This window comes from Lethenteron reissneri, chromosome 23, assembly GCF_015708825.2.
Source record: "Lethenteron reissneri isolate LAM-NWPU_2019-01 chromosome 23, ASM1570882v1, whole genome shotgun sequence".
Lineage (NCBI taxonomy): Eukaryota > Metazoa > Chordata > Hyperoartia > Petromyzontiformes > Petromyzontidae > Lethenteron > Lethenteron reissneri.
In genome coordinates this window covers 318,794-342,533 of record NC_083801.1, presented here as the reverse complement: position 1 = coordinate 342,533, position 23,740 = coordinate 318,794, and the positions used below count along the sequence as shown (strand labels likewise).

Sequence of the window (23,740 nt, the reverse complement as noted above, 5' to 3'; positions counted from 1 at the left end):
ATTCTTCCCTTGGCTCATCGGCGGGATCCAAGGCAGCTGCTCACCCCATGTGGGCACCTTCCTCCACCAACCCGGCGGTGCAGACCCAGCGCCACTGCTGCAGATCATCCTCCAGGGATCAGAGGATGGATCAGCTGCTGGAGGCAGTAACTGTGCTGTTTCGCCAGCTGAGTCATGAGGTCAGAACGATCGGGGGGAACTTCAGCTGCTTTGCTTCCCCAGTGAGGAGATGAGAGCCATGGTCAGCCTTCCAGACCCATCACTCCGCAGCAGCTATCAGGGGATGGAGCAGCACCAGCGACACCACCGACCGTGCGTCCTACGCAGGACCCGGGAGAAAACCCTGGCCTGTCCTCCCGAAATCCTCCGACAGCAGCAGCAACCGGGGGACGTGAACGACCAGAGTGCAGCGGAGAGCAGCTGGCCAGGCAGGTGGCAACGGCACAGGGCGGGAGCAGGATTCAGCCCGAAACTCAGCCCGAAAACTCAGCCGAGGCAGCCCGTGGAGGGAGGACCAGGATAGAGCCATCAGCTGGGCGAGATACATAGGTTCGCGTCCAGATCGGAAGAATGGCGTGCTTTCATCCACCGGTTCGAGATGGCCGCCCAGGCACTGAAGTGGACGGAGGAACAAGCCCTGACAATACTGCCCACTGTGTTGGACGACCCCGCACTGGCGGTGTTCGACCAGATTCCGCCTGCAAAAAGAGGATCCCTGCAGGGGGCCTACAAGGAGATGGTGGAGGTGTTCGGCCCTCCGTCCGGGGCACGACAAAAGTTTAAAAACTGCCAGCGGAAAGTGTCCGAATCGCTCCTGGTCTTCTGAAAATAATTATTGACGCTGGCAGAAGCCGCATTCCCGCGGCTCAATCAGCCGGGCCTGGATTCGCTAGTGGCAGAGCGGCTCCTTGCCATGGCACAGAAGGCGGAAGTGATGCTGCCGGTGGTGGAGGAGGAAGCCCTCACCTTGCTATGGGTCGCATGACACCTCTGTGCCTATGAATAAATGGCGGGACCCGCGTGAAGTGTGGCACAAGTCGCAGGGAATCTCGGCGACGTCGAGGGGCTGCCATGGCTCTGAACCAGACACGCGCCGCCGGCGGAGGAGGAAGAGGGAGAGATGGTGGCGGCCCCGCGGTGGAATCCGAGGATCCCGCGAGAAGCAGAGCACCGACCCCGGTGCTGGGCACCTTGTGAGGCAGGAGAGCATCCTCTGGTCACGGGAGAAGTCATCTGCCATTGCTGTGGTCGCGAGGGATACATCGCCTGCGGATGCCGCGCAGGACGAGTGCACCGGGGACGATCAGCCGGGATCGTCAGTTTTGGTCCACGGCCGTTCTTACTCAGGTGAGTGCTGACACCTCGGACACCCGGCTAGAACCATCCACCCCATGTTCACCCCATCACGCATCTCATTCCTCGGGGGCGGCGGTTAGGATTCCCACTGCCAGTCCGGGCCCGTGGACGGACACAATTACTAAATGGCGTCGTTTAGTCAGAAGGGTGGTGGCGGCCAGGGCTGGGACGTCTGTGTTGGTAGGCTCGGTGGCAGGGATTAGCGTCCGTGTGTTGGTTCACATGGGTGCGTCGGCCAGCATCATATCCCTGTGCGTCTTTGACTTGTTACCAGAGGGATAGTGTCATTTTGTGCCAGTTCAGGCGAAGTACATAGCCGCGAATGGGGGAAGTTTGGGGATCATAGGCCAAGTGGTAGTGCCGGTCCGCATCGAGGAGCTGGAGGTATGGGCACCGGTACTGGTCTCAAGTGTGCTCATGGTTCCCTGCTTGCTGGGCACGGATCTGTTGAGTCACATGCCCCTTAATATTCTGACGGATGAAGGCTGCGTCGAAACCCCGTCGGGGGGTCGGTTGTATATCTTGCGTCCAGCCGGGGAATGGAAGCAGCTTCCGTGAGTTCAGACGCTGGTAGGGACTATGGTCTCGATCCCACTTGGTGTACAGGCCTTGGTGCCGCTTCGATATCGCACCCCTCTTGTCACTTCCCGGTCGGATGCGCCGTTCATTGTTTCCGTGGTGCCGTCGGTGGTTGGTCGCCATTGCTTAGCATCAGCTGACACGCTCGTGCGCAGGAATCAGCCACTGTTCGTGCAGGGCCATAACAAGGCTGATACACCCATTACAGTTCAGGAAGGGACCTTGTTTGTAAATGTCAGTCCCATGCATTCGGACCCTGAGGCGGAGACCATCAACAATTTGCATTAGGATGGTACATCGGTTGGCGCAGGGGATATGTCATAGATTAACGCACTCCTGGCGTAGAACACAGATCTGTCGGCAAAGGAGTCAAGGGAGCTCAGGACTTTGTTGTGTGACTTCGCAGACGTGTTCAGTAAGGGTCTCTACGATGTTGGTCGCACAACGCTGATGGAGCACCATATTAATACGGGCGATGCGCCACACATTTGGCAGAATGCCTATAGGATGGGTCCGAGCGAGAAGGAGCATGTGCAGCGGGCAGTACAGGAGATAATGGAGTCTGACATCATATTGCCATCTACGAATCCATGGGGGACGCCGGTTGTATTAATAAAAAAATTGGATGGATCCTTGCGGTTTTGTGTAGTATTCAGGCGGCTGAACAAAGTTACCTTGGTGGACGCCTACCCGCTCCCACGCATAGATAACTAATTGGATGCGCTCGGAGGAGCAAAACTTTTCTTCACACTAGACATTTTGGTGGCATTCTGGCAGTTACCATTAGATGCTGAATCCAGACTGATAACGGCTTACAGAATGCCTCAAGGTCTGTTTCATTTCAACGGTTTACCTATGGGTTTACAAACGGCTCCCACCATTTTCCAGTGATTGATGGAGTTGGTACTTGCGGGGTTGCAGTGGGAGTCGTGTCTCATCTATCTGGACCATGTAATCGTATTCGCTCGCACATTCGAGGAGCAAACCGATTGTGACAGGTATTTTCGATAATTTGTGATGCAAACCTCAAGTTAAAACCCTTCAAGTGTCATCTAGTTCGCTCCTCAGTAAAATACTTGGGTCATGTCGTTAATGCGTTGGGGGTTGCAACAGATCCTGACAAAATGGCGTGTGTCCGTGATTGGCAACACCCACGTCCGTGCCTGACGTCCGCAGATTCGTGGAGTTTGTGGCCTATTACTGCCATTTTGTCGAGAACTTTGCTACCATCACTAAGCCCTTCCGTGCGCTTACGGCGAAGGGACAGTCGTTTCATTGGGGCCAGGCCGAGACCGACGCATGCTTAACACTGCGCCAGCATCTGACAGAAGCGCCTCCCCTAGCATACCCCGGTTTTTAGATTCCCTTCCTGCTGGATACGGACGCTAGCGACGTGGGCATCGGGGCCATTCTCTCCCAGATTCAGGAGGGTAGAGAGGTTGTCATTGCCTGCAAAAGTCATGTCTTGTCGCAGGCCGAGCAGCAGTATTGCATTACGCACTGCGAGCTGCTTGTTTAACGAAGGTGCGGACGTCCCCTTACCACCCACAAACGGACGGGATGGTAGAATACTTTAACCGCACGATCTCGGGGATGCTGTGTCACTTGGCGAATGACCAGCAGACAGGTTTTGACAGCCGATCGCTCGACGCCGCATGCATCAACGGGATACTCACCCTTCTTCTTGATGTATGGGCGCAAGCCGAGCCTTCCAATTGAGGCACAGTTGCGTCCTGTCTTGCCGCGGTCGGGAGATTGGCCAGCTGCGTTCCGCCACTCGCTCAAGTTTTTGCGCGAGGCCGCGAAGCAGCATCCGCATCTGTGCAGGCTACAAACGAGCGCCTGCGGTCTAAGCTGCCAGTTGCTGATCCCTTTGCGGTGAGTGACCTGGCTTTGCTGCACTGCCCGCAGGTACCGTTATGTAGTGTCAGCGAAGCTGCACCGGCCCTGGCAGGGCCCTGTCACAGTGGTACAGGTATTGCAACCTCAATTAGTTCGAATTCAGTTGGGGAAACAAAGGTGGTACGTTCACCTCTCTAGGCTAAAATGTTACATCGCGGCCGAGCCGCTCCTACAAGCATCGTCACCTTCATCACCTTCATCGTCACTTCGACCGGGTGGGAGGAGGTTGTCACACTCACGGCTGGCTACTGTCCATCCTGCAGGAGTACAGGTGACCAGAACGCCAGCACCTGATCCATCAGCGTCCGTGGCTGAAGACGCAACCGCAGAATCGGCCAAGGACTTGGCCACAGGACGGGGCCCCTTAACCCGATCACGCCGCCTCGTCACAGCTGAGGAAACGGTCATCCCTGGAACCCTGTTGTGTTCGGTCAAGGGGTCGGATCGTGGGGGAAGTTGGCGACAGAGGCGGTGCACTTGTTGACAAGGGGACAGGGATGGAATTGTGTTGTGTTACTTTTGCGTTTATTGCACATTTTGATTTGTTTGTTGATATTACATGCGCCTGGCCACAGTTGGGTTTGACCGGCCAAGGCGCACCGTTGTTCAAGCCGAGGACGACTCTGTCTCAAAGAGGGGGGGGTGGGTAATGTAAGGGATGTCCGAGCAATCTTCACACACTCGCACCACACAGACACAATCTCCGCACTCAACATAGCACACACCAATCATACGCATGGGAATACACTAGACGGGTGTCAAGGGTTAAAAGGCACTGACATCACACGCACACGGCGCGAGACACAGATATGTGGATTTGGAAGGGGGGCAGAGATAGGGGGTTTAAAAGGGGCTGTGAATCACGTGTTCGGGGTTGGTTTGAGGAACGAGTGTGGCTGTGGTTTGAAGAATAAAGAAGTGCTTAACCAGTTTCCGACTCCTCTTCAAGTCGATGGGCAGTGCTGCTTAAAGTAGAGGAGAAGTTGATTCCAGTGGAGGGGTGCAAGAAGGGAGAAGGACCGAAAACGGGGTTGGGCACAGGGAGGAGGGACAGAGAGACAGAAGATTGGGAATGAAGAGAAGGAGAGAGAACATTAGCACGGTTGGCTACGTACGGTGCAAAAGACGTTCGACATACAAGGAGATGAGAGAGGCAAGATAATGTAGGGAAAGCCCACAGAGATATGTAAAGACTTGCAGCAGACATTTAAAAAGACGACGGTAGTTAACGAGACGCCAGTAGAGAAGACGGAGGGAGAGGTGAAGAGGTTTAGTCGTTTAGCATTCCAGCACGCTTATAACGACAACAACTTTACATAACGCCAGCATCACACTGTTCTCTAAGGGAATCTTCATCTCAAGTACTACAATACTTGCAGTCAACTGACTTCAGTGGATGGATAAGAATGGACAAATGAAGAAGAGATTCATATACCACATCAGGGCTCAGCCCCCATATACTGCACAGGGTAGCATCGTAAACTTTGCCTGTTTGATCTCCTTTTCCGTACAACTTGGGCATTCACGGGGCCTTTTTACCATCCTCAAAGTAAGAAAAATAAAAATAAGTTTTACCCTTTCTTGATTCCTTGCAAAAGGTATCTATTTAGTATGAAAAAATAAGAATAGGTTTTACCCTTTCTGGCAATAAAACAGGTGTTACGATGTTCAAACACCAAATATAAACCTTTTGCAAGGAATCAAGTTCGCGTTAACCACACATACTTGTGGTGAACATGCAAACAAAAATGCTCTAATACTTTAATATATGCATTGTCTTTGAAACGGATTTGCCTACACCAGAGACAGCCTTCTTTAGGGCCTAGTCTCACCAGTGTCAGACCAGTGGACGCCAAAAGGCGAACGTGTTTGAACATCTTAACACCTGTTTTATTGTCAGAAAAGCTAAAAGCTATTCTTATTTTTCATTTTAAAAAATCATCTCTGCTTTCATTTATAATTACTGTATCCATATTCCAAGGATCTCCCACTCTGCTTGCACCAGGCTCATTATTTTAATCCACATCTTCTACCTCCACTATTGTCTACAGACTGATTTCCATCCCTTGACATTTAAATGACCATCTCTAGATCAGTACCCTGTCATAAACCCATATCCATCTCTTTCTGTTCATTATTTTGGAGTCTCGTGGAACCTGGTGGTTGCTCGGGCTGTTTATGGCTCGTACATTTGTTATATATTTTTACTTATATTCATCAATAACAGCGTTCATAAAAAAAACATTTGGTGACATTTCGAGCAATGTGCACCAAACAATAAGCAATTGACTGAATTCGGCTAACTGCCTATTCGATTGCTCTTTGAACAGATAACAAGCTACTTGCTGACGTAAATGTACGGTCAAATAACAATTATGAGCAAAACCTCTACATTTGTTGAAAACATGTGTTTAGTTCAACAAACAATTGCAATGATTGATTGTTCAAACGTTAAAGTACTTACCGCATACGTTGATTCGTCCTTTCCAAATACCACAATTCTGACAGACTGAATCGGTGTTTTTGGGTATTTTTTGCTGAAGTCCACCAGTTCGTCAAAAAATATGCATGCTGTGATAGCTCTTGGAAAATTCAGATTACCAGTGCCAATGGCGGGAAAAACGACACTTTGATATTTAGATTTATGGGCCATCTGGAGGCAACTGGAAATTATTTTCCGCAGGACCTTTAAATGAAACACAATATCAATATTTATCCCAAATAAATACAATAAACAGATTTTTTTTTCCAATTTCTGTCAGAAATACACATGGCAGTGTAATATTTAAAAGTTGCCATATTTACCGTTTCACCTATGCTTTCATCCCATTGACAGCAGACAGTTTGATAGACTTCACGACATTTCAATTTGCATTCTTTAATTTTTATAGCTATTACATCTCCATCATCTGCATTTTGTCCTCCTGATATTGCTGTTGTAAGCGTTTGTAACTGTGGACCAGCTTTTTCCAGGAGTGCTGATGAAACTCCTCCATAGCTTAAATCTAAATTATTCGAGACAGTGTTGACAATCACATCCACCTATGATAAAAACAATAAAAGGAAATAAACATTTGTTTAATATTATATAAATCTTCATGTAAGATCAGGGTGGCATCTACATATGCATTATATAACACACACACATTGAATAATTAAGTGATAGTGTAGCGGTTAGCGCGCTATGAACCACACGACCCGAGTTCGATTCCTGCTCACGGCCAACCCTAGTGACGATTATCTGAACCGGTCTGGGCCTCCCCTAGGTCGACTCAGGCTCAAATGAGTGCCTGGTGCGGTGTGTCAACATCGCCACTGGGGAGACAAAGGCGGTCGGGCGTGGTGCTTGGCCACCCACCCACTCGTGTGCTGTGTCGACCATCATAGATAGTGCTCGCTAATAGCACTTGCCTCATAAGTCTGTTCAGGTTATACGGGGGGTCTTTGTCTTTGTTTGACACTTCGAACAAACGTTATACAAATCCACATTTTAAAAAATTTGGTAAAGAATGTCGTTTGAAGACGTGCAAACATTACAACGTGTTTCTACACAACCAGTCTTTGCCAAGTTATGGGCACGAAACAAAAAGTGCTTACGTTGACTGCAAAATTCAAAACTCACGAACGCTAGCATGCTTATTTGCACTACAAAATCAAATGTGTATCTGCATGCTACGAGGACCATATGTCAACCTCGCAACGAGGCATTCATAGAAACGACTGGTCTTGCAACAAGTCATAGTTTATGCCACTGCAGCTATGCTATGATAATGTGTATAGAAAAATATCATTCTGTACATGTGTGACAGGTGTGATTCTGATTTTAATGTTGTGAGTATATTGCCACTCAGATGCCGTCCATAAATGACGTCACGCACCTAGGGGGAGGGGGGGGGGGGCAGACATATGTGACGATGTTTGACGAGGGGGGGGGGGGTTGAGAAATGTGACGTCACATCAAAATGCGCAACTTTAAATAAATATGGAAAGCACGTTCTATTTAATTAAATAGACTTTTTAATAAATGTTTTCTCCAACAACAGCAGAGTGCAACGCCACATTAAATACGCACTACAATGACAATAGTTTAAAGCGATTTGAAGCATGTTTTGTTTGGGGGGGCAGAGCTTTGTGACGTCATATTTGAGGGGGGATCTGACTTTTTGTGACGCCGTGTGACGAGGGAGGGGTGGGGGTAAAAAACCGTCCAAAATCGCGTGATGTCATTTATGGACGGCCCCTAACTCGTAATGAGCGTGTTGGAATTGTGTAATATCGTGAGTAACCCTGGGTCATGATTAGCTCAAGGGAAAAATGAGCGGTCACTGATTCCTCCGCAAGTTAACGTCAGAGACACGCGAGGGGCTGGGGAAGTGGTGATGGTGTTGGTGCTGGCACAAGCGCTGTGGTGACTTCGTGGTGAATGGCGGTTTATATTTTTGTCGTGGCCGAGTCATGATCTGGGAATCACGTTGCAGGCCCTATTCGTATGCTGGCGTGTTGGTGAGTCTTTGCGAATAAATGGGCACCATTGTGGTTCTTCAACATCACCTGGAGGCTCTGTGTATGTGTGTGTGGTGGCTGCCGGATGAGAGACAGCGTGGGGCGCGCTGCAACCCTCGAGTCAAAGTGGGAAAATGCTGGAAAGCAAGAAGAGTACTACCGAACTTTGACAATTTGATTTGATGATAACCGTCCTTGTGTTCCACGTGAAGACCACGGCCAGAAGAACGAGACAATGCACGCAAATATAAGAACATTATGGTGCTCATATATATGCAGCATGTATGTGCACCATGAAGGTGGAAATGTGTTTATTAGGGGCAACTTAAGTAGATGTCAAAAAGCAAGATTTCCCCAGTACTTCCATAAAATGAAGTTATTCGTTAAGATGGGCTGAGTAAATGTGAATGTACTTTGATTTCAGATTACCAATACTCCTGCTTGGGAGCAAATAATGGTCGTCTTTAACTTAGAACATTTCATAAACACATCAAGTGTTAACTATTTGCAGTACTCTTTGGTTCTTTCGGTAAAGTCACGTAGTTAGAAATAGAATGAAACAAATCATGACGTTTCGGGCGCAATACAAGCGTCCGTCATCAGGTAGGACAACCACAGCAAAAAAAAATTGCTGAAATGGGCAAGACAGCTGCCGTGGCAAGAGATTATATAGGTAAGAAAAAGGGGGGAGGAGCAAGGTGGGAGATAGGGGAGGTGTGGGGTAGGGGGTGGGGGGCGCTGCGTGAGCGCTCGGGGGAGACAGGACGTGAGGCCGGGGGGGGGGGAAGTGGGCGGGGCTGGAAGTGGGAGGCTGGGAAAGCTGGGGATGCGGGGGGGGGAAATTAACTCGTGAAAAATAGACTAGTACCCGGCAGATATTTTTTATTTCTACCTACGTGACTTTACCGAAAGAACCAAAGAGTACGGATTCCTGCAGTCACGAAAGCTTCAAATCTGTATGCAGTACTTTTGTATTTATATAAGACAGTAAGATACTGTAATACATGTGTTGTCAAGCAATCCAAGTCACTTTCTGTTGTCTTTGCAGTAATTTCCACAAGGGCTTACCTGCTCATTTTCTATGTTTCCTTTAATCAACTGTATATCCAGGCCTTCAAATGTCTGAAGCAAATTTCGGTTTTGCGGTTGTGCTGGTTTAGTTATTTTTGCGGTTGTGCCCTGGCCAAGACATGTTTTAATGAGAAAAATATTCTGACGAGATCATAAGCATTACGTTGAAATTCTGATTAACTGTTTGGAAACATGTTTAATTTTAGAAAATATAAATTCGCATATAATATAAACAATACGCATATTGTAAATCCGTCCGCCTACGTATCATCCCAAACAATCCTTCAACCAAATAGGCCGATTAAAACTGCGGTATAATTGTAAGCTCTTCATTGAACCGTCTGACGCTTTCGCATTTCTCCACACGTCAACATTAATACTGGCCATCCCCAATCACCTAGTTATATATATTATAAAAATACCCCAAATCATTATTTTGAGAGGGTCACGACACAAGAAGCAACATTACATTTTTAACGGAGCTGAAATGTAGTTAAGTGTAAGGAATTGATTGTTGTATATCGTCTCATTTACTTATAAATTAAATACGTACGTGATTACTCTTAAGTCATTAACGTAGGTTGATATTGCATTAACGTTCTCCAATAGTCCTGTATTAATGTCAGTAGTTCTCGGTACACCTGGTGATAACATTATTTTGTTTCATGCAATTTGGTATAGCTTTGTATTTGCAAAAAAAAATCTGCGACATTTGGATCCTGCATAAAACACATTTTAAAGGTATATTTACTTATTCCAAAATTTGTGCATAAACATAAATTAACTCATACAATGTTTAAATGTGCATATTATTAAAACTATCAAAAAATCTTACCTTTTCTTTACGCTTGTACTCGGCTTGCGAGGAAGATGATTGGAATGTATGTAAACCCGTCTTCTTCAATTTGGTAAAGTCTTTTTCAAAAGTGTTTTTATTTGATATTTTGGGATTATTGAAAGCAGAGCTCAGCTTTGTTTGACCAAAAACTGTTATGAAGCATTCCTTCATCATCATCACAGTGATATCATCATTGTTAACAAGTCGGATATCTTTGAGAGTGGAGGAATCGTTTGCATCCGTCTCACAGAATTCTTTTACTGTTGACAATATTGTTTCGCAACACAGTTGCAAAGGAAATTCAAATATTCCAGAGCTTATTGCTGGTATTGCAATAGATTGATATTCCTTATCTGCAGCCAGACGAAGGCTTTTATGAATCGTTTGTTTCAACGTGTTTATCTTGGTTTCAGCTAAATTAGAGTCCCAATCAGGGCCAATGGCATGAATCAGTGCCTTGCAAGGTAAAGCTCCTGCTTTCGTAAAAACAGCATCTCCTTCCAATAAAATGGAACCTTTATTGCGTACGATTATGTCACTCTCATCCTGAATGATTTTCCCACCTGCATCAAGCAAACTTTTTGCCAGACCACCAACATGATTCAACTGTCTGTTTGCAGCATTCACTACCACGTCTACACAATGATGCTGAAGATCTCCTTTTTGTACAGACACTGTTATTTTATTCAGTGTAATTTGGCATATTAATTGACCAGTGTGAATTTGCAACAAATCTGTGCCTTGTTGGTCTTTAGGCTGATCAATAAGGATTATGCATTTGTGTTTAATTTCTGACATAGTCATAATTACTTTACCTTGTCCACGCAAATACTTGGCAGCGCCTGGTTTTTGAATAGTCACCGTTTTTGAAATAACACGAGCTGATAATTGTTCTAAAATGTTTATGGTTTTTTCTTTGTCCTTTGCTTTCGAACTTATATTGTAGCCATATACGTTTGATGTATGTTTTTGCGATATGACTTTTGAACAATCTGGTAGCTGACTGGCAACGTCACAATATTTGTCAAGGTAAGACAATGCACCTAAAGATTTTAATGGGAAGAAATATGTTACTATTATATTATTTTCAACGAAATCTTTTATTTCCCTTTCAACCGTTTTAATCACATCTCTTAATCCTGTAAGAATAATGTCCTTATCACTTTGAAAAACTCTGTGAATTTGAAATGGGGCCCCTGTTATTCCAACAATCGATAGTTCTTTTTTCTTCTTTATGCCTTCCACAAATTCTTCCCATTCCCTGGACTTTTTTTGCAAATCAAATTCTTCCTTGAGATTAACTTTCATTTGTACAACTAATTCATGAAACAATTTTTCTGCTTTAATTAAATCATCATCACTGGCACCAATAAGTGTAATATCCTTGCCCCTTTCTGACATAGTAGCCCGAATGCCATTTTTACAAAATGCATATTGAATAAATTCTTCATTATTTAACTGCATTAAAAATGTTTTTATATCTTGAGAAATGTCCAAAATCTTTTCAGAACATTGTATTACAACTTCCATAATTTTAGATTTAACCTCATTGGCACTGTCTTTTGGTCCTTCTATTAGTATTTTATTCTTATCCAGATCGAAATTTATGACGGTACCTGGGAACTCTTGCATAATTTGTTTTTCAAGCCCATGTATTTTAAATAAATCTAAATGACATTTCCTCATAGTAACTTCTGATATCTTTAGATTTTCGATTCGTTGCATCTCTAAACGTATGTCATCATGTAATTTGTAAAGTTTTCCTTGAAACAATTCAACATCGTCTTTCAGACCAACTAACATTATATGAAAATTTGTCTTGTCAGGAATGATCTGAATCCTTTCCTGCAGACTTGGAGAAGCTTTTTCAACAATGGCCTCAAATGTATTATCATTAAACGTTTCTGAGCAATGCTTGTATTTGTTGAAAAACTCTATACATTCCTTTGCCACAGACTTTGACCAACATCTCCTCAGCTTGTAGCAGATGACTTGATTATCAGCATATGCAGGTACAATCTTCATTACATCTTTAGCAGACCCAACAGGCCACAGAAAGCTGGCCTGGTGTGTTTTTAATTGCTCTTGAAGCTTGGCGGAGTCCTCAGGGTGTAAAGAAATGAATTCCATCAAAATAGGATCTACTTTTAATTCATGTGGTTCCAGGCCCTGGGTACCCCTTTCATCCTCTGTGAGTATGAATAAACCATTCGACTCGTAAAAACGATGGACTATTAACTGATTTTGTTTCAACTTAAGATTTCCCTTAATGAGTTTTTCAGCATCTGCATGAGAAGTGGAGAGGGGGGGAGGGTATATTAACATTAGTGTGTGCCTGCGTTTGCAAGAGTTAATTATGTTGTTGCATGATTACATGCCTCCATCAAAGAGTCTTGATTTCCCAAATACAGTACTTTAAGCTACATTAAATGTGCATGTTAAACTGAGATATATAAGTACCATGGTATTTAATAATTCTGCATAAATTATGACAATATCCTCAGCTAGAGTTGAAGAAAACCAACTCAAAATAAGAGATACAATCTATATGTACTGAAAGGGCATAAATAAGTACAATTTTGGAAACATTCCACAGGGCAATGCATTAACGGTCTGGGGTCTCACTAACATGGCCACCTCTGCTCCCTTAGCCTCGATGTATCGATGGTTCTTACTGTTTTATGGGATGTGTGTCTCACTGGCATGGCCAATGTTGTGGTGGTTCTCTTGCATTGACGCGCTTGCCTCGTGGAGGCCGCTCTCCGATCTTAAATTAACATGCTAATCTCTAACATTAACATAGCCACCTCCGTGCCCTCGTCGTGGAGGTCGCCCTCCGATCTTACATTAACATGCTAATTTCTTACATTAACATCACTAGCCCCACCTACTTCGTTTATGACCCTTGGGGTACACCCATTTTAAACATTTTAAAACAGTCTGCCTCAGCAGCTGTCCCCCTCTTTTTTCTTCCTGATGACGAACGCTTGTGTTGCGATCGAAACGTTGTGATATATTATTTTTATTTTATCTTCTACCTCCGTGACTTTACCAAAAGAACCAAAGAGAATGGATTCCTGCAGTCATGAAAGCTTCAAATCAAGATAATTTAAAAGGTAAAAATCTTATTCATTTACAGCCTCTGTTGACTTAATTTTAGAAGGTTGTGAACTAGTCTGCTTGAAAGTTTGTTGGATACTAGCGGGAAGTACCCGGCGTTGCCCGGGCGAAAAAAGATACACACACACATCGACTTTGACACAGACATTGACCCACACACATAGAAACACGTAGACTTACACACACATGGACTCACACACACAGACATCGACTTTAGACACACACACATGGAGTTACACACACACAGCGACTCACACACACACATAGGACTTACACACACATTTCTACTCACACACATCCATAGACTTGAATACACATGGACCCACACACACACATATGTAGAGGTGTTACGGGAGGGCGAACAAACACACCAGGGGTGGTTATGCCCGCACACGGAAGGATGCTTACATCCACGTCCGCACCGTTCAGCCTGGGGGGCTAAAACGGCGTTGTGATCCCCCACGGCCCCACCCCTCGGTGGGGGAGTTTCTATATAAGGCGGTGAGCCGGTGGGCTCGGGGTTCAGTGTTTAACTTTAACCAGTGAAGAAGGAAGACCGGCTAGATAGGCCCTGGGACTCCCCTGGATCGCTGTCCTTCTAAGGACCGACCAGGGCAAGCCAGTGGCGTGGCCCCGAGAGCCCAGAGCCAATGCTCTTGTAAGAGCCGGTCTGGGGACTCAGGGTGCCGTGATCCCAGCTTGGCCAGAGCGGGATCAGCTAGCCTCCTCTAGCTCTGTAGTGGAGGACCTGGGAGTAGGCTAGCCGGGATAGAGATCGTGGGATCTCGCTGTTAGACGGTTGAAGGGGCCGATACCCCTTCGAGTGTTGTATACCTTGGCCTGTATAGAGTGGAACGTTTAATAAATAAGTGTGCCTCCGACTACGTCGTCCAAGTCTCTTTGAACCTACTACAACTCGAGTCAGAAGTGGTCTTCTAAAGATGGACACAAGACGGACGGCTCGTGCCAAGGAACCTAGGGAGGAGGACACCTCGGCCGACTCAGAGCCTGAACTCGCCGAGGGCGGGTTCGAGCAACCGGGGCCGAGTTCACCGATACCGCAGCAGCCGGACGGGTGGGGACCATCGGCTGACGGGCTGCGGGTGGCTCACTCCCGCCTGGCGGAGCTACTCTACGCGTCAGCCGCCACGCTGGAGGAAATCACTCGCCTGGGGGTTGGAGGAGCAGCACGGGGCGACGTCGGACGACACACAACGCCAGTTCCCGCCATTTCAACGGGGTTGGAGGTTGGATTTGCCGCCATCAGTACAGTGGGTGCTGAGGGCGGGGCCGGGCCACATCATGTGACCGACAGTCACCGACCAGAACCTGCCACGTCATCAACAGCGGCCGACGGCGGCGAACGCCAATCAGCAGCCAGCGCGTCACCAGCGGTGCGACCGCTGATGCCGTCCGCCGTTCCCGCCGATACTGTACAGATTGGCGGGAACGACAGTTGGCGATCTACGGCTGCGGAGGCCTCGTTCCAGCAACGATTGCCGGTCCTCAAAGAGTTTGTGGTGGAAGACGGCGACTGGGGAGCCTTCCAAAGACGTTTCCTCGCCCACCAAGAAATGTCGCGATGGACGGACGACGAGGCGCTACACGCGCTGCCGGCGACGCTGGACAGTGACGCCCTCGCTACCCTCACCACGGCGCCAAGATCGGCGCGCGCCACGCTGCAGGCGGCGCTTCGACTCCTGTCTGCAGTCTACGGACCACCTTCTGACTGCAGACAGCTGTTTTATGATCGTCAGCGGGGCGCCAAGGAATCGCCCCTGGCATACCGCACAGCTCTCCTGGCCCTGGCGAAGACGGCTTTCCCGCGGATGGACGAAGGGGTGGACGCTATGGTGGCTGAGAAGATATTGCTGTTGGCGGACGATTTGGACATCGTCATCTTGGCGCAAGACGACAAGGAGATGTGTTCCCTGCAGGCCGCATGGCACATCCACGCAAATTTGCTGTCCCAGCGTCGCAAGGCCAGCAAGGTGGCGGCCAGGCATACCGTGGCTGCAACCACCCTCCCATCGGAAGAGGTCTGCGCTGTGGGTCGCCCGACGGAGTGGAGATCCGGGGGCCGGCCAGCTCGGGACGGGCCGAGCCACCAGGATCAACCCAAGCCGTCTGGGGCGCTCACACGGTGCTACAACTGTGGCCTCCGGGGCCATGTGGCTTCGGGATGCCAGGCTCCTCGACAGTGCTGTGGAACGCCTCGGCCGGACGACGTGCCTCTACCCAAGGCTCCGCAGCGAACTCCGGTGTACCAGGATTGACGTGCTCGCGACTGCCAACCCCTCCCGGGGGGGTCGGGGGTTGCTCGTCGGCGATGCCAGACACTCTCGCACCCGAACTATTGACACCCACAGCTGGGCCGGCCGGGGCTGCCCCTTGTGATGGTCCCGCTGCAAGAACGCGCGCCAAAACGTGCAGACTTTTGTGAGGTCGGCCGCTTGTGCTGCCCTGGCTGGGGTCGCGGGGTGGGGGGACTTGTAAATTGTACATATGTTGTTCTTTACAGGATGGGGTATTTATTGGGGGGGGTGCGTCGGGTTATTTTTCTCTCTCTCGGTTGTTGTTGTTGTTGATGTTGTTGTTGTTGATGTTGTTTTTTTTACGCGAGGCACACACGGGCTCGGGGGGGGGATGCATCTTTATTGTGGATTTTGTTGCAGCCGGGACGGCTGTGGGCTGTACAGGGGGGGTGATGTAGAGGTGTTACGGGAGGGCGAACAAACACACCAGGGGTGGTTATGCCCGCACACGGAAGGGTGCTTACATCCACGTCTGCACCGTTCAGCCTGGGGGGCTGAAACGGCGCTGTGATCCCCCACGGCCCCACCCCTCGGTGGGGGAGTTGCTATATAAGGCGGTGAGCCGGTGGGCTCGGGGTTCAGTGTTTAGCTTTAACCAGTGAAGAAGGAAGACTGGCTAGATAGGCCCTGGGACTCCCCTGGATCGCTGTCCTTCTAAGGACCGGCCAGGGCAAGCCAGCTCTGTAGTGGAAGACCTGGGAGTAGGCTAGCCGGGATAGAGATCGTGGGATCTCCCTGTTAGACGGGTGAAGGGGCCGATACCCCTTCGAGTGTTGTATACCTTGGCCTGTATAGAGTGGAACGTTTAATAAATAAGTGTGCCTCCGACTACGTCTTCCAAGTCTCTTTGAACCTACTACACATACATAGACTCATACACACATGGACCTACACACACATATGGACTTACACACACACATAGAGTTACAGACGCACATATCGATGCACACACACACGTACACACACATCGGCGTACACATATGGACTGACACACACACATGGACTTACACATGTACGTACATACACACACACATGAACTCACACACGTGGACCTACACACACAAAGAAATGGACTTACACTGACTCACATGGAGCCATGCACACACAGCGACTAACACACACACTTCGATTGGCACACACACACACACATATCGACTCACACACACAAACACATTGACTCACACACACACATCGACTACACACACACATCGCCGTAGACATGCACATCGACTTACACGCAAACATGGACTTAGACACACACATTATTATTGTACATTTAAGTAACTTATTTAAAAATTATTAGTTGTCTACACACACCACGCACACACATTGACAAACACACACACATCGACTTACGCATACACACATCGACGGTATGCACTGCTATTACTACAGCAGTGCATACCAACTGTGGTGGTTCTCTCCAGCGTGGCCGGCCACACCCCGGCCACGCCCCCCTTCTCGAACCCTCGAGAAGGCTCCGGATCCCCACCACGTGACCCCCAGGGTCCCCCCTGGACCCTGGCCCCCACCTTGATCCGGTCATGTGACGTCGTGTGTGTACAAACCCGACATGGTAGTGACATCATGTGTGTGCAGACCCGACATAGTAGTGACGTCATATGTCACTACATCACCCCCCCCCCCTCCCGTGTAACATACAGCCGTACCGGCAGTGACCATATCAAACCAAAACCTGTGTGCCTTCAAATGAAACAGAACGTCAATAAATAACCGGCGAGCAACAACAAGTTACGCGAGCAACATATGTACACCGCGGACGAAAGTGAAAAAAACCAACATGAACCATCACAACGGTGAATCACAACACAAACCCGCACATGAACTGTTACAAACCCCCCTGTAAAACCCCCCCACACACCGCACAATAAACAATCAAAGCAATCAACTCGAATGTGTGAAAGTCATTTGAAACGCGCGGTTTTCGAGCGAGTCCACGTGGCTGGACCTCCAGGTGAGGTGGGTCTAAGCTCCATGGAAGGTCCTGGGGGAGAATCGACACAGGCAGGCGGGTGCAGTCATGCCATCAAGGGCGGCGGCATTGACGGAGGGCGGACGGGCGACGGCCACCTTTCACGCAGCGGGCCCTCTGGAAGTGCAGCGGCCGGCAGCGTCGGGAAGGTCACAACCCCCGATCCTGTGGGTGGGATGATAGAACTACCCTGAGGGGCCCCCAGCTCGCCCGGCACACCCGACACTCGGCCGGCGGGGATTAGAGATGAGGGGACATGGTGGGGATGAACGAACGGTTTAAGCCTCGATGGATGCACGAACCAATTCCAGCGACCGAACCGGATCCTAACGCACTGAGGCCGATCGGCCCGGACCACTTCGACCGGACCTCGTCACGGCTTAGACAGCTTGAGAGACGTGCCAACAGGCACTTGCGGACAGTGCAGCCAGGCCATGTCGCAAGGGGCCCACCGCCTGCCCGACAAGTGACGAGCCCTCAACTTCTTGTTTGCCAATTGCCGCGTAGCGGAGTTTTCCCTGGAGGCCGCTCGCGCCTCCGAGATACATTGAAGAGTAAACCGCATAAGATCAGAAATGGAAGCTTTCGGCTTCGCAAGAGATACCTTAAGCTCGACATCATTGGCGGGGTATGGTTCCCGCCCATACATAAAAAACGATGATTAACCAGTGGAAACGTGCGGAGCCGTTCTGTAGGCAGCAAGCACCCCAGGGATGCGCAAATCCCAGTCCTTCTGAGATTCATCGACCTGCTGACTCAGCATTGAGGTCAGAGTCCTATTGAGACGCTCTACCATCCCGTCTGGGGATGGTAGGGCGGTGTGCGCACCTTCTCCATCCCTAAAAGGTCGCACACTTTCTTAAGCAGCTTAGCAGATACATTTTCCCCCTGGTCAGTGAGGAGACTCTCTGGGGGTCCTTTATCAAGCACGTAGCCATGCAAAAATGCCTCAGTGATCGCAGCAGCTGATTGGTTAGGGAGCGGCCAAGCCACGGCCCAGCGAGAAAAATATTCAACGCCCACAAGCAAGTATTTATTTCCTCGGGCCGTAGTGGGGAAGGGTTCCAATATGTCTAGGGCTACAATCTCATTGATATGGGATACTCTAATCGACTGCAGTGGTGGGAAACTCTTAACCGGCGGCAGTTTGCGGCGAGCACACTGCTCGCAACCTTTTAAGATGTTTCTGATATCCACCGCCACGCCGGGCCAAGAATAGTCGAGCCTAAGGGTGTCCAGGGTCTTGTTAACCCCCAAATGTATCAGCCGCTCATGGATGGCCACGATCAATCTGCCCCTGAGGCTGGTGTGCACAATGATACTGTATCGTTGCAGCCCGCCATCCCAATGCATCAACAGGCCCCCCTGCAATATGATGGGGGCCACCCTGCGCTGACGCGAGTCGCCACAGGAACCCTCAACACGGCGCCACATCTGTAACAGCGAAGCGTCCTCTGCCTGGAGGCGCCCCCATTCTGAGTGGCTCAACCCCAGGGCAACGTCACATAGTACAGGAGCGCTGGGCTCCGCGGCGGAGAAAGTTGATGCCGACGCAACAATGGGGGGAGAACCAGTCACATCCGGCGACTTACAACGGGCTGAGCCCGCGAGACATGAACAGCCGCCGTCCGGGGGCAAACGCGACAGTGCATCCGCAATGGCGTGCCGCGTCCCCTTACGGAACGAATAATCCTGCAGGATTTCCAACCAGTCCGAGAGCTGGCCCGATGGTTACTCAACGCGCAAGGCGTACTGGAGGGCGGCGTGATCGGAGCGCACTTCGAACCACCTGCCATACAAATACGCCAGTACTGTTGCACAAAAAAAAACCTATAGCGAGTAGTTCTCTGCACGTCACACAGTAACGCTGTTCCGCCGGCGAAAGCACTCTACTACCGTATGCCACAACCCTCTTCACCCCATTCACCACTTGGGTATCGGAGGGGAGGGGTCCTCACCAAGCCATCCCGAAGGGCAACAAAAGTGGCCTCCTCCTCCGCACCCCACCGAAATTTCTGTCCTTTTGCCGTCAGGGCATGGAGAGGTTTGGCAACGGTGGTGGACCTGGGCACAAAGCGACGGTAATAGGAAGCAAAACTGATAAAACTGCGTACCTCACCCACCGACTTTGGGTTGGGCCAACGTGCGCACGCACGCAGTCTTAACGGGATCGGTCGCGATACCTGATTCGCTGACTATGTGCCCGAGGTATCGCACAGACATTTACAACATGTGGCATTTCAGAGGTTTAAACTTAAGATTGGCTTCTTGCATCTTAAGGAAAACAGCACGCAGCTGGGTCAGATGCTCATCGAACGTGCGACTGAACACAATTATGTAATCTAAGTATATCAGGCAGGAGTCCCACTGGAGTCCTGCCAGGACCAGCTCCATAAGTCTTTGAAAAGTCGACGGAGCCGAGTGGAGGCCCATCGGGAGTCTGTTAAATTCAAACAAGCATTGCGGCATTCGGAAAGCAGTCTTAGGCCTTGAACAGTCATCGAGGGGCAATTGCCAGAACCCAGAAAATAGATCGAGCATAGAAAAAAAACGTGCCCCTGCCAGCGCATCCAGAAAATCATCCATACGGGGCAGGGGGTACGCATTAGCTATGGACACTTTGTTCAGTTTGCAGAAGTCCATACAGAAGCGCAGACTCCCGTCAGGCTTTTTCACCAACACAATCGGAGCGCCCCACGGGCTTGTGGACGGGGAAATAACATCCACGGCTAACATATCGTTAACCGCGAGGCGTACGTGCTCCTTTTCAGCCGGGCTCAACCGATATGGGTTTTGCCGAATTGGAGGAGAGACACCCGTATCAATGTGGTGGTTCAGAAGGGTCGTGCGACCAAGATCAAATTTACCCCGGCTGAAAATATCCCTGAATTCAAGCAACAATGCATGCAACGCGGACCTCTGAGCCCCAGACAGGTCCCGATTCTCGAAGCAAAGCGCATCCGCCGACCCATCATCATCGCAACTCCCCCAATCATATCACCATGGACCGACGCGGCAGACATGTGAGTGAGTACTGTACCTGCTTGAATAACAGATGCGGCCGGCCCCACATTCAGCACTTGAATAAAGGGCTGCCGATTCCTCGAAACCAGTGTCTGGGCCCCCACAAGTGACATCCCGTGACCTGCTTTATTTGACGGTCCCAACACAATTCCCCCAGCAGTGGCAACCTGATCAAGCGGCCTGCGCAGCCGCAGAGGGACGAGCATTTGTGCCCCCGGGGTAATTGTGACCGTGTCGGTCACAAGCACCTGAACAGACGCGTTAGCACTGCGCATTATAGTAGGCAGCGACAAAAACGCGATACGCCTTCCCAAGGGCAACTCCAAGCAACCTCGGTCCGTTAAAATTTTGAGGGGCATCTTCCAAAGGACGTCCGTCCCCAACAAGCACGGCACCACCAGGGATGCGGAAACCAACATGGGCCCTTCCAATTTAATGTCCGCAATGGCCACCTCTGCCGAAATTTGGCCCAATATTCCCAATGGTCCCCCATTAGCGGCGAAATACGGAACAGTAATGGGGTGCAACATACGGCAATTCCGCAGCAAAATATTAAATATCAGTTCAGAAATCATGGTGGCAGAAGCCCCCGTATCAATAAGAATTCACACCTCAACACCCTGTATGGTGCCGACGACCGTGGATGAACCAGCGGTCGCGGCGACAACGTGATGGGCTAACTGCGACCACTGGTCAGGCTCGAGTGGCCAACCCTCTCCCAAAGCAAGAAATTTCCTATGCGATGCAACGCAACGAGGACAAGCAACGACAGTACGCGGATGCACGTGATAATGAGATGGGTGAGGTGGGAACGAGGGCCGAGTGTGTGGTGCACCGCGACTCGCCTGGGGGCCCCTCGTAGTCGACGTCGGCTGGGAAGACGACGATGGCGGTCCAAAATGTCCCTGACGAGCAGCGCGGCACCCCGGGGCGACGTGTCCCGGCAGACCGCAGTTGTAGCAGACGGCGCGGCTGGAGCCCTGGTAAGGGAAGGCTCCTTGAGGGCGGCCGCGGCCTCCCCCGCTCGCCATGTCACGCCTCCGTCCAGCACCGCCGTCGACCGCAGCACAAAATGGGGCAGGCTCGTCCTCTTTCAACTCTTCGCTTCTGCTCGCGGGCGCAGCACATGTCACCAGCCCCGTACGTCTCTTCAACCCAAGGTGAGTCTGTATGCAGCGTGTGATTACCAGGGATGACGGATCATCCTCCTCTGAGGCAGGAAGAGTAACATTCAACTCTTTCGCCAACCCCAACAGTCTTTCCAAGACCAATGAATCAATGCCCGCCGGCTCCATCTTTGGAAACGCCGCCTGCGGCAGGGACAGCAGAGCGCTTCTGAAAGCGAGGGGCGTCTCGGTTTCCCCCCGCTGACGCTCAGCAAATCTGTTGCGCACACTGGATGGCAGGTCGTGGACTGCAGCCATCTCCTTGAACGCTTGTTGCAGCGTGGACCGCTGCGCTGGCGGGATGGCGTAAAATGCACCCAACGTGTCGTTGTTGAGAGAGGTGGGGAGCGCTTTCAAAGCTTCTTCCTCCGTCCACCCCACAAGAGTGCAGCTCGTGGAGAAGCGGTGTTTGAACGCCTCACAATCCCCGCCAACCGCAGTGAACTCCCGCACAAATGGGAACCGGCGATGCAGTGCAGGGAAATCCCACGGCGCAGCTGGCAAGTGAGGGGAAATGGCGCCTCCCTGCTGTGCGTTCCCGCCAAAATGGATGCTGCGCATTCGGACGGCGCGGCGGGAGAATAATGTGCTCGGACGGTGGCGGCAACGATGTCGACGCCACGTGGCTCTGGGGCGATCTTCTCCGACGACGGCTCCCCGCCGTCTAGCTTGGCGACCAACTCGGCCGCAGCGCCCAGCAGCTCTGCGAGGTGGGCGCTGGCCGTTTGGCAAGTCTCGGGTGGCGGTGGGTCCACTGCCTGAGTCGCGTAGCACTGCTTTGCTGGCAGCGGAATCTCAGCGGGACCATCTGGGGCTGCCATCCCCAGGGATGTCGGTGGGATGGAGTGTCCGTCGTCCTCTTCGTCCAAAGAGTGTCTGGTAGGTTGCTTTCGATGTGTGAGCATTCTGCCTCACACTAGGTAAATATAACCTAAATTGGTCACTTCTGGCACCAAATGTAATGTGTTCGATTGAGGCGCACACTCTTCTGTGGAGGCAACACTATTTATTAACACTTGTTACACACACTATACATAGGGTTGTGACCACCGACCTACTCTCATTAACACACGGGTATTATAGCTGGCGTGGCCAAGCTACGTGGACCTTGGCCCCGACCTCTTCGTCTTCAGTCTTCATAAGGCATCTTCATCCCGGGCGTGAACAGCCTCGCTCTCTCAGCGGCGCCCGCTTACATGCCTTTCCAGCGTGGCCGGCCACACCCCAACCACGCCCCCCTTCTCGACCCCCGACCACGTGACCCCCAGAGTCCCCCCTGGACCCTGGCCCCCACCTTGATCCGGTCACGTGTCTGGCCGGAGTCACCCAGAGTGCCACGGCCTGCCACGATCTCCATGGCACACGTCAACAGCCTCCGCACTGCCCGACCCGGCAGTGACGTCGTGTGCGCACAGACCTGACATGGTAGTGACGTCATGTGTGTGCAGACCCGACATAGTAGTGACGTCACTACAGTAGTAACTACTAACTCTATTGTAGTTTCTTCTGATTATAGTGTTATCTACTGACTCTATAGCAGTATCTACTGACTCTATAGTAGTGTAATGACAGTAGAGTCAACTTACAGTGTGAGTGGACTAGTGGCCATGGGAGATAATGACAAGGGAGCCAACTTGCAGTACGGATGGACTGGTGGCTACGGGCATGATTGGGAATAGGAGCGTGGCCAGGTGACGGAAGAAGACGGTAGAGTCTGCTGGTAGAGCGAGCGGTCTAGACCCAGCGAGAAGGTTCGGGAATGGGGGCGTGGCTTCGGACCGTATATAAGGGAGATGCGCGGGAGACTCGGGGCTGCTGAATTTGGGGTCTCCGCCTGTTCAAGCGAACGTGTCTTCAATAAAAGAAATCAACT

The 23,740-nt window shown here is 50.2% G+C and overlaps 1 protein-coding gene across 2 annotated transcripts in view; it reads right to left on the bottom strand.

The window, feature by feature from the left end:
* Positions 1-23,740, bottom strand: part of LOC133345797 (protein mono-ADP-ribosyltransferase PARP14-like) — a 103,537-nt gene that overhangs the window by 43,968 nt on the left and 35,829 nt on the right. For both annotated transcript variants that reach the window (XM_061556778.1, XM_061556777.1), the window contains exons 7-10: positions 10,247-12,534; positions 9,409-9,519; positions 6,643-6,879; positions 6,302-6,523 (exon numbers count right to left, since the gene is read on the bottom strand). In XM_061556778.1, coding sequence (XP_061412762.1) covers positions 6,302-6,523; positions 6,643-6,879; positions 9,409-9,519; positions 10,247-12,534 — 2,858 coding nt within the window. The remainder of the gene's footprint in view (positions 1-6,301; positions 6,524-6,642; positions 6,880-9,408; positions 9,520-10,246; positions 12,535-23,740) is intronic.